This window comes from Cystoisospora suis (genome assembly GCF_002600585.1).
Source record: "Cystoisospora suis strain Wien I chromosome Unknown contig_30, whole genome shotgun sequence".
Lineage (NCBI taxonomy): Eukaryota > Apicomplexa > Conoidasida > Eucoccidiorida > Sarcocystidae > Cystoisospora > Cystoisospora suis.
In genome coordinates this window covers 33596-44745 of record NW_027152832.1, presented here as the reverse complement: position 1 = coordinate 44745, position 11150 = coordinate 33596, and the positions used below count along the sequence as shown (strand labels likewise).

At 51.6% G+C, this 11150-nt stretch overlaps 1 protein-coding gene across 1 annotated transcript; it reads right to left on the bottom strand.

The window, feature by feature from the left end:
* Positions 1-599: 599 nt before the first annotated feature.
* Positions 600-11087, bottom strand: CSUI_000073 (mitochondrial carrier domain-containing). The gene is made up of 9 exons (XM_068060307.1): positions 7379-11087; positions 5903-6366; positions 5011-5503; positions 4300-4419; positions 3748-3843; positions 3256-3455; positions 2714-2837; positions 2390-2458; positions 600-1951 (listed from the first exon to the last, which is right to left on the bottom strand). Exons 2-9 carry the CDS (start codon positions 6091-6093, stop codon positions 1802-1804), a joined length of 1443 nt encoding a protein of 480 aa, XP_067927717.1. The 5' UTR covers positions 6094-6366; positions 7379-11087; the 3' UTR covers positions 600-1801.
* Positions 11088-11150: the final 63 nt, after the last annotated feature.

Here is an 11150-nt window from a genome sequence, read left to right as displayed (position 1 = left end):
TCGCCTCGGACGAAAGAAACACTTTTTTCGTATCCAATTCCTCAGACGGAGTTGCGCCCGAGTACGATCCACATTGATAATAGTCGTGGGTAGCACTCCTGTTGTTTACTTCTCCGTACCGCGTTCGACAAGGCAACCACGGAGACGACTGAATACCAGCGCATTAAAAACAGGAAGACAGGCGCTGCATGAAATGGACAAAGAAGTTGTATCTTCCACTGGACAGTTGATGTGTTTGATGTGCGCCACTCTACAACAGCTGCGTGAAACGCGATCCGGGCGATACGGTAACCTCTGTGATATGATGAGGCAGGAGGCCTGAAGGCCTCGCGCTTTTTGGCCCGTGTGAGCTCAAGGACTTCCAAGAAAAACGATACATTTCCCAGCTCCACGGTGAGCCCCTTAGCGCTCCGAACGGCCGCGTAACCTTTGTTGCTTGGGCACAATCAAGAGTTGCGGACTTCGCAAGCTGACAGGTTGAGAGTCTCTACCACACGAGGACAGAGTTTCTTCACAGAAAACGGTGTCTACACTCCACTGTGCGTGAAAGGTGTGGGGGACGCCTTGCAAAAGATCCTAGCAAAAGAAGCGACTTTGCCACCGTCCGTCCTCGCATCCAAGAAGAGTTAGTGAGCCTGTCTTTCGGTACAAAAAACAACCAAGCCTTACATGCGCTAGTAATTTCACATCACATCTTCAATTTCTCGGCTCCACAAGGAGTTAAAGTCACTCCTGGGTTTCCAAGACGAACAAAACTCTGTAACACCAAACAAAGTCTTCGTCTACAGTCCGGCAGAAAGTCTCCTGTCTCCGTTTTTTCTTCTGAGACCTAGTCCGTCGAGAACCCTTTTCAAGGACCACCCGTCCGTGTACCTGGAACTGCACCGCGAGCTAAAAATTGATCACTGCGGCACGCACCCGTGAGGGCCTACACATACAAAGGGTTATCGAGTGGCACTGACTGACACTATACAGAGACTTCCCCGGGGAGGGAGACTTGTGCAGACAGCAGCTGGCAAATACGAACTCCCACCGACAGAAAAGCGGTGAACCGCTCAGCGACTACACTGGGAATTACTATAAAACAGCACTGGATTTATGAAGTTTTTTGTTGAGCTGTCACTGACGCAGAAATGCCCGTGAGGTCCCACACTGCTTCTCCCTCACGGGTTCTCCCATCACCGTCCTGGTGCTTCCACTCATACGCTTGTCCATCACTGTCCCCGCCCGGTGCCTTCACCCATCAGCTCATTTATCATTGCTACCGTCAAGTTTCATTTCCAGGCTCCCTAACTCATCCGCCAAAAATCTCACCCTCGTCACTCAAATTCTCAACACGTCAACCAGGATTGATGCCCCCCTTGCTTGGGAAGGGACAATCGCCTATCTTGCAGACTGTCGTCAGGAACAAATCAAGCCAGCCCCTTGAGTGCTCAACTCCACCCAACACGGACAAGCCAAAGACAGCTATACACCACTGCGGAAAACAGCCTTCAAATGTAAATTTGCTTCGTGACATGCATACACGTGAACCGTGGGTTGTTCAGAAACAGTCGAGAGTGTAAAAACTGAATCAATGGGTACGCGACCCGTCAGGTTACCTGACAGAAGTACAGCAGGAACCAGCTCTCATGAATCCGGAGCCCTGATCACGCAATTTGCCTGCATTGTACCCTCTTCACCGCAGGAGACAAGTGTAGCTGAAGCACTTGCACGAGTGGATTGGACCTCTGCATAGGCTCAGAGCATCGAGGCGCGGGGAGCTGGCACGCAGAAAGAAAGGCTGCGTACTCAGAATGTCCTAGGACTCTTCCGAGTCGCGCTTTTGCTCCATGGAGTGAACAAAGTGCTCGAAGATAAGAAACATAATGCCATTTTGTAGACAGGCCCGCTGAAGGTGCACAGCGTATCCGCCGAAAAGGGACTGTAATCCTTCGTTGCGAAGCATAAGCTGCGACAACAGGAAGCGCAACGTACCGGAAACAACCTATTCCGGAGAAGACAAGAGACAACTGCGTGTATGCATTCATACAGATAGACAGAAAGCTAGAGACGTCTGCTTCTACTGCCCCGAAACTGTCCGCTCTCGTGGTCCTTTCTAACAAGATCGCATTGCACGAGCGAAAGCAACAAAGGAGGCGATGTCTCCAGTCTCAATTTCGGAGTGGAGAGTCTCCACATTCACGTACCACAGCATCCATGCCATCACAGAGCGAGTGAATTCATAGACAAGTGTTAGGGGCTAAAAATGCAGACGACTGGAGCTCAAACAGTCTAGACACGGCGAAGTGATCGCACGCTATCAAGGATCAACCACGACTGCAGAGAGAGTAGCAGCCCTGTTAAATAGAAGTAGCACACGGACGACCTTGGCACTCAGCCGGCTTACGCTCGCGATCTGGAAGAAATTCTTCGAGCCGTAGGGGGAATTCGCCACTTGCTGCCTTGCGCGTAATACCTGGAAGGGCGTATCACCGCACCGCGGTGTTCACAGACTTAGACTGCTTTGGAGAAAACGTTGAAAGGAACTGACTTACAGAGATTAGGACTATCCTTTCCCATCGTTCTTCGCAAGACTGAGACAAGGCTGCAACACGGAGCCGACCCTCTACGACAGCTGCCTTTCTCTTTCACACACCGTTGTGCACTTGCTTCCCGAGCAGTCTCTCTGAGCATATGGACACTCAAGATATCCTGATTGATTTTTGCTTACTTGCAAAGGATAAGTCGCCGTGATGGCGACACATTTAGAGACAGCACCCCAGACAAACGGCTTGACTCCGAAGCCGCCAGGGCTGCTGCTTAGACTCGCTGCCTTCTGTTCCGCGTCTCCGCTCCTGCAAGAACGACGACGAAAGTGAAAGCCATCGAAGAATACGAAGCCGGCAATCTGCACTTGTCTCCACATCCGTGAGAATTCGCATGGTCTTTACAGTCTTATTTGCGCAAATGCAAAACAGCTGAGTGAGGCATCTAGTCCTGGAAACAACTGAAAAAAAATGAGAGGCGTGCGTCACCCGAGCAACTGTGGCATGCTCTGTACTCTCTGTTTTCTACCTCGTCTAGTAGTGGCCCTTACGATCCTTCCGCTGTCTGTGTCGGAAGGTATATTAGCTCGCTGCCCGGTTTGACCGTACTCCGGTGTACGGCGGCCGGCCCCAATCAGCCTCAACAGTGAGTAGGAAGCAGCGAGTCTGGTAGGCAGGCAGGAGCTGAATGTGGGGCTGAGCAACTTCGATCCAAGCTGTATCGAACCAGCGTATCTTGGCTTGCCTGATGTGGCGTTCACTTTCTCTTTTCTTGAGATCTTCGTACACGATGATTTGCACTGCCGCGTGAGGGACTAGCATGATGGCTGGACCCAGTCCCGCATACAAAGCTCTCAAGCCTCCTTGTCGGCCTACGCGTAAGAGACAGTCCAGTGGATTCCTATAATGGGGCCAGCCTGTTCTTCCCTGTAGGCCAACATGCAAAGGCAAGTTCACAATACCGCAGGAAAACACCTGCGCTGTAACCTGCAGATTCATGTGGAGGGGGACATACGCCCGTGTATACGAAATATGTAGATACACTCACACGCACGCAACGGCCTTCCGCTAGTATACGCCCGAAGGGCAATCCGCTCTTTCTTTGAACAATATGAGGCAACCTGGGTAAGAGAGACGTGCATACGTAAGAAATGATGCACGGGCTGACCGGTAGATGTTCAGTCTTGCTTCACACACCTTCAATGACGCGAATACTCACCTTGGTTTCAAAGGCTTGCATCTCCATCCGAGCCTTCGCAAGCCACAAAGGGTGAGAGAGGAGTGTTGAGGCAAGACCTGCGACGAGGCTTGCAGCCTGGCGAGCAGATGCAAGAGCAACAAGCAACAAGAGCCCGGACGTGTGGTTACAGCTCTGCCTGCTTGTTCGAGAACACTCACATGTATGCACATATATATATATATATATATGTACATATGTATACACATATATACTTGTTCGTATGTATATACAAAAAATATAGAGACATTTAGTTATTCGGATCCAGAAAGACGCTAAGAAACGTGCGCAAATACACATGTTCCTGTGCGACTGCGCCGACCCCATGCACCGAGCGCTTTCTGTGACCACGGGGAACGACAACCCCCTACCCGCACCACAAGGGCAAAGCACTCTGTCCAGAGAACCGCATAGACAGAGGCCACGTATCTACACGTAGAAGGTGCTTCAGTCTCTCCAAACTGACACGGCAGGGCTCTTGAGAGAACAGAAGAAAAAGCTCGACAAAGCAGTTCACCTGAGATGAAGACGTACCTGAGCACCCCTTACTCCCCGCCTGTCATTAACTTGATTCTGGACTTCACAACAATGTGAGTTCCCTTGTACGCCCTCATCCACATTATGACCGTCCATCAGTTGGGACATTTTACCAAACTGAACGAATACATGATGTGTCCATGAGTATGCACGCAGAAATACTCTTGGCACACACTTGTGGCTCTTCGCTGGATACCGTAATGTATGTATAGACGTATACATGTTCATGAACTAAGCGTATAGAGAGGGTGATATGTACCCCTGCTGCGATGAGGAAGAACAGGATTGAAACCATGTGTGCGACACAGTTAACATCTTGGCATCTGTCACAAGGTCAGAGTCTGTTGTTCAACTCAAAACAAGGCACCGCTAACTCCTCTAGGAGACCAGCAGGTGTAAATAGTCGATCAACTCCACTGAGGCAACTGCGGTCGTGAGACCTCTTGTTTGAGACGTCTACACATTCAGGAGTGATTCGGACTCGGCCCGGATAGGCCACAAAACAGGTATGGTGCACATACACATCTAATGCTGGATAGGAATGGCCGTCGGACAAAAACTCCATTATCTGTCAGTGGAGGTGCACCAGAGAACGCAATGAACGCGACAGCCCTTGACAGTATGCAACATCCGATTGCACCGGCACATGTTTGAACAACAGTGCTGTATCTACACCCGGTGTGAAAGAACGCGGCTTGACGTGCATACCAGATTTGCTTTGAACGAAACACTACTGTTGATACCCTCGGCATCTTCTTCGAGTTCTGGTTGTGCCCAGAGAAAAGGGACACTCTCTACTCTCTCATCTTCTTGCGTACTCAGCACTGATTTTTGATCACTCTCCTCCAGCGACACAACAGAGGAGAGTTTACCAAACCGACGCGATTCACGCACGCCACCGTTCTTTTCTCCGTCTTCCTTATTCACTTCACGCACAAGTTCTTCTCGTGTGCATTGAGTTACAGAGAAGCTCTGCCGAGGTATATTGTCTTCGTCCGACACAGCAGGCGAGGAAGATGAATGCACAATAGTCGCGGCTCCAGCGCCGGCCTTCGGGCCTTGTGAGGACCACGATGAGGGAGAGATTCTGTTGAAGAAAGATAGGTGAAACTCATGAGAAGATGACGGCGCTGAAGCATGACGAGGGATATAGTCTCCGAAGGCGGGTATTGAAGCAAACTTATACCGACAGGCATCAAAGCTGCAAACGACGGAGGAACAGAAACATACGATGAGGTCCATGGGTCTTCCGAGACTCGGAGGAATCTCAGAAAGCTGCTTTTCACTGGCAACATTCTTACCCATGATGCTGCTAAACGTCCCAGTACCGAAGCCTTCGGGCTCTCAAGAGAAACACGTACTCAGAACTGTCAATGCGAAAACTGTGTTCGTCTTTGACGCTGATTGAAGGCCCTTCCTTCTTTCTCCAACCCTGTGAATGCGGAACTCTGACACCCACCATTCTACGCTATACTTAGCAGAAGCTACCATATTGAGAGCTATGCGAAAGCGAAAGACAAAGCATCTCAGGATGGACTTCGGTCCTTCTGCTCTTTCATTTGGATAGACAACTCCAGAGATGGCTCGCACGCCTACTTACAGGTACCGGAAGATACCCCAAGAGAGGCCAGAAGCAGCCGCTGTGGCAGTAACACCTTTCCATAGGCCGCGATGTCCTTCAACCCTCCATATAGCTTTGATCGTCTGAGCCGTAGACGCGTACGTTGGGATCGCTCCGTTTGACACAGATGAGACTGAGGGGAGGGGGAGAGAGCCAAGGGAAATGAACATAACGCTGAGATAGCGGTAGCAGCGTTGACCCAAGACGAATAGTGTCGAAGCAAGAGCCAATTTTTCGTTTTCCTCAAGCTAGGGTGAGCACCCTGCAGACTGCGTCTCATCCACAGCGTCACCCTCTTCTTCCAACCACATCGTACACCTCATGCGTCTATTCTACAGGATACCACCGCTCTAAAAGGGGCCTCCAAGACTTAGGTCCCCGTAATGACGCTATCGACGCCGCAACTGCTGCGTGGCTATCTGAACGGACACGGGAGGGGGGCTCTGAAAGGAGGAGTAGACAAAAGAGGCATACACGAGACAGCAGACAACAACACGAGCCGAAACTCGATAAAACTGGTACGTGACGCAGAAAGGTGTAGTACTCCTTGACCCAAGAAACCAGCCCTGGGAGGGGACTGAGAGAAGTGTTATAACAAGAATCGTCTAATGTGCGCACATTAGGAAGATCGCCTTTACCCAGCGACAAAGGCAACTCCACGGGACTCTGCCTACGAGAGTGCGATGTGTGCAGAACGCTTATTCTCCGTCGGCACCATGAGTATGTACACAGGTGATTCATCCGCTCAGTATACATTTCTATGGCACGTCTCCTGTTGCGCGCTCGTACCGGATACATATGGGAAACCTCCGACTGCGCAAGGCCGATAGATGATAGATTTCACTTAAACATGAGAGTCCTTAGAGATAACCCGGGGGGCGGTTGAAAACAAAACATCTTTTCCATTCACAGCGACCCCAGCATGGCACCAGAGTACGCCGCTCTTTGTATCGGCCTGTCGAAGAATGAGATGAATCTGACAGCACTCGTCCCGAGTTCTCATTCGGAGAATCGGGGCACAGTGATCCAAAGTGCATGGTGACTGGACGTAGACCTATCTACACGCGAAGAGCTCACCCTTTACTCCTCCGGCATTCATGGAGGCAAAACATACCTCTTCTCCAAAGCAATGAAACCCGAGAGAACATATGTGAATGATACACTCGCATAAACGGTACAAGCGCGGCACCACAAGCATTCACACCACTAGGGAGGGGAGCGACCGTGCAACCGGCATGCGTTTCGTCAAGCTCACTCGTCGACACGAACATGTCCATTGGTCTTGTGAAAGAATCTTCATACATATACATAGATGGCATCCTGCTCAAGCACAACGCCGTCGGCTATACAACCAGAGTTGGGGAAGAAAAACGCACGCTCTCGAAATCAATGACGCGATGAAAGCTTGACTCTACCACAGATATCAAAAGAACTCCATCATTCTCGTCGACATACCCTGAAACCGCGTCTTTATTAGATCGAGCGGATGCAGCACACAGCACGTGACAATCGCTGCGGCACCAGAGGCAAAAGCGCTTTTGTCTGCTCCTGGGCCAGCTGGCGGTTTCCTCAGACGGGTGGAGTCGTTGTCTCCCTTTGATTTTGAAAAAGATTCGGCCCTTGTTCTTTGAGGTGTCTCCGCAGCGAGCCCTCTTTCCTCTGCTCCCTTTTTCTCAAGTACAGCTGTCTCCTGTTCGCCCTCATGAAGGTTGGTTGTGACAGAAACTGGGCTTGTGGACAATCGTACAGGAAGAGGCATCTTGTCTGAACACGGGGTGGACAGAAAATCTAGAGGGGAATAACAACTAGCGTGGAAAGCTGTCTCTTCACTTGAGCTCTTTGGACGTTAAGCGGACAAAAAACTTCTTTTCCTCTCGAAGGGAGTGTGGACTAGACCCACAAGAATCTAGTCCTGAGGAATGACGTGGACTTCGTGTCTCCAGGGATACATTTGACAAGGAAAGAAGCTGACAGAGGCAAGGTTACGGGAGGGGCGCAGCGACAGAGAACAAGAGATCAGAGAAAGAGAACAGAGAGGACTGAATAAGAGGAGGCATAAAGCGGCAACAATCGCATCGTGGAGGGGAGACAGCAGGCAGCGGGAGTACACCTTGCGGAGAGAGTAGAGCCGAGCAGGTCTACATGTCCTTGAAAGGGAAAGAGGAAGGCAATACGGAAAAAAGATGACTAAGAAGTCAAGTACTGCGGAGGAAGAAGACGAGGGGAAAACGTATAAGGACCATAATATGCAGCTGTCACAGAGTCAGAGGGTATACTGAGACGATAGACAAGAGAATAGGGAAGATATCTGTCCTATGATCTATCTCACTGGAAGGAACCAGGAAAAATAAGACAGGAGGTGGGAAAAAGTGAGAAAGACGGTGTGGTGCTGGGAAACAAGAGAATGTTTAGGACCAGGAGAAGGTGAAGGCAAAAACAACTCAGAGATACAGGCCAGGGAGACGGGTGAGGAGAAGACACTAAGAGGGGTGCGACATACCGAGCATGAGTGGTATAGAGGGGACGGAACACCGGAGACAGCGAGTGGAAGAAAGAGTCGCTCAACTGGAAATCAGTATCCCCAAGCGCCACTCCTTAGAAAGAGGCTATTGATGGCGCAACCGAAGGAAGCTATCCTATGAATCAATATCTTCGTTCTCCCGTGCAAGCAGTGAGCCGTATCTTCAGAACCCGTCCGCACTTCTCGTTTCGGTGTTGTCTCTGCTATCTCTCCCTCGCGTTGCCACTGCGAATCAGCCTTCTCTTTGTCTTGATAGGCTGTCTCCTCACTGGCCTCACCGCCCTTCGGGGGCACACTCCATACATCCTGTATACTCTGTCCTCCCGTCTAGATTTTATTAGAGTTCGACTGTCGACATTCGTCTTTTCGTTGCCTGCTCTACTGCCGGCTCTTTCTCCTCCGCGTTGTGTTTTGTAGCCCTCTTCCGGACTTGTCCTCGTCTCCGAATGCTGGAAACGGACGTCCTGACGCTGAAGCAGCGCCACTCCCGTGTTGCTTAGACGCGCATCTTGAAAGATGTTTCAGGCAGCGCTGAGTCAATAGCCACCTCCCGAGAGGCCGGAGGTCGAGCGGACAGCCAAAGAACACTTCGGATTCGTGCGTTCTTGAACACACCAACGCGGCTCGGCTTGGAACGAATACGGGACGTGCGATCCCGCAAGTCCGGACTAAAAAACCTGGTTTGCAAGAAGCGTGTAGGGAGCAGGGCGCGTAGGGCTCGGAGACGGTACAGCAGACAGGAGATCTAAGCCGGTGACACAAAAATCTGGGGCTTCATTACTAGCGGGGCCGCTGAAAAGAAGACCCCATTTGAAGGCGTGCCGATAAGAGTTCTTGATCTGCTTTGCTCTGCTGCAAGGCGACGGAAGAGAAAGAAGGTACAGTCCACGCCCTTATCATGGTTGCGGTAACTGTGTGCTGCCGTTGTATCTAGCGAAGTACTGGTTTGAAGGAAGCCGCTCACCTGAGCGACAGCGCCCGTCCTTCTGCAGATGTATAGACTGCGGCAACGCGTGCGCTGCAAAAGTAAGAACACGGACTGTTCATATGTTGCAGACGGATCCGGGTGCACAGAGCATTTCCTGCTATCCTGTTTGAAGCGGTGCAGCCCGACTGGCGAGGCAGCGTCTCCCATTCGTTGCATAGGCATGCAAGAAGCGGGGAGACTACGACGGCGCCAGCCCTCCACACCTAACGTGCCTTTCCTGCGTCGTTCGAGAAACGGGACAACGAGTTTGGTACCTCCCTCGTGCGAGTTATCTACGTGTGGCATGCCTTCTGCCCGCACCCGTGTTTACACTTCTCGTAGTAATTCCAGGACGGCCTGATAACGTCAATACCCGCGACTTGCAGGACACCAGGCCGCCGGCAATTTCAGGGACGACGGAGCAGATCTCTATCAGACCGAACCCCACTAGCAAACATTCTCTTCTCTCCTCTGTATGTGTTCCGTACGTAGGGATCCGCTACAGGAGGGTAATCCTCCGACGTAGTCAGTTCGGACCACTTGTTTTTGTTTTAACCTCTTCGTTGCGTTCTCCCTTCTCCGGCCTGCATGAAACTGCAATAGAAAACGCAGCTTCTCTCTTCGATTCATTATTCCCTTGACTGTCACGTCTTTGTCATTTCTTTCTATCTGGCTCTCCCGACTCTTCAGTACTCCTCTGTGACTTGTCCACCCACAATTTTCCGTCGTTCCGAGGCCAGTCCAACGCCGGCTGTCGCGCGAACCGGTCGGTTCCGACTTCCACCTAACTTCTGCACGTCGGTTCTATGTAAATTTTTTTTGTGTCTCTTAATCGTCGCTTACACTTCGGCATCATGCCGTTCGATGCAAGCAGGTGGATGACTCAACGGCGCGCCCATCCTCGGATCGGCCCGGACTACCAAGCCCCGATCCCAGATCTGATACGAGATCCTTCCGCCAACGTTGCTGCCCGCGTACCAGTCCAGTGGCTGCAAGGACCATTTCATTCGCCCTCTACTCTTCCTTCCCGCAACGACGGCAGTGTCAATATTAGCGCAAGCGACTTGGCACCGTGCAGTGGAGAGCAGAAGGTCGATGAGGGAGTGGGACTAGCTTCTGAAGCTCATGGCGTACGCACGCGTCTGTCCGCTGCATCAGGCTGCTTGGCGACACCACGAAGGCAAGGTGGTGGCAGCGATGCTACAGAAAGCTATGTTTCGGGCAAGCAGAGTAGGAGGGCAGGCGTCGCACAAGAGGACTCAGGGCTTCCGTCAAGCTCCAGGGAATCCGCAGTCGTCCCAGAAGATTTCATCCATGATAGCGTGAATGTCCGAAGTGCCGAGTCAAATGGAGATTCCGGGCGAGAACCTGGGAGCTCCTTAGCAAGCCTTGTGGCGGGTGGGTTAGGAGAGAGCGGTGAGGGTGGCGACGAGTCTCCCATGGAAAGACAGGGTGAATTTGTGCTCAGCGGAAGGGCCGGAAGCATGGCTCCTTTGCAAGAAGCTGAAAGCTCTTCCCTCTTTGCTCAGGGGGAACCACCTGCTACTTCCGTCGGTGAGCAGGAGTCCTCAATAGTGCAGTGCGCTTCGGGAAACCAAGGGGGTACAGAAGGAGATTCTGTCGGACTACGTGGCTGCCCCGCTATAGACAGTCATTGTGTAACCCTCTTTTCGTCGTCAACCGTTGTTGTTGAGGGCGCTTCCTGCAGACGCGAAGGCGTGTCTTTCGTCGGGGAAGCG

Coding starts and splice junctions, on each gene's coding strand:
- CSUI_000073 (XM_068060307.1), bottom strand. CDS start 6,093: ATGTTCATTTCCCTTGGCTCTCTCCCCCTCCCCTCAGTCTCATCTGTG. Junction 2,838..3,255: donor AGGCAAGCCAAGATACGCTG/GTTCGATACAGC, acceptor TCGTTCTTGCAG/GAGCGGAGACGCGGAACAGA. Junction 1,952..2,389: donor ATTTCTTCCAGATCGCGAGC/GTAAGCCGGCTG, acceptor CTGTTGTCGCAG/CTTATGCTTCGCAACGAAGG.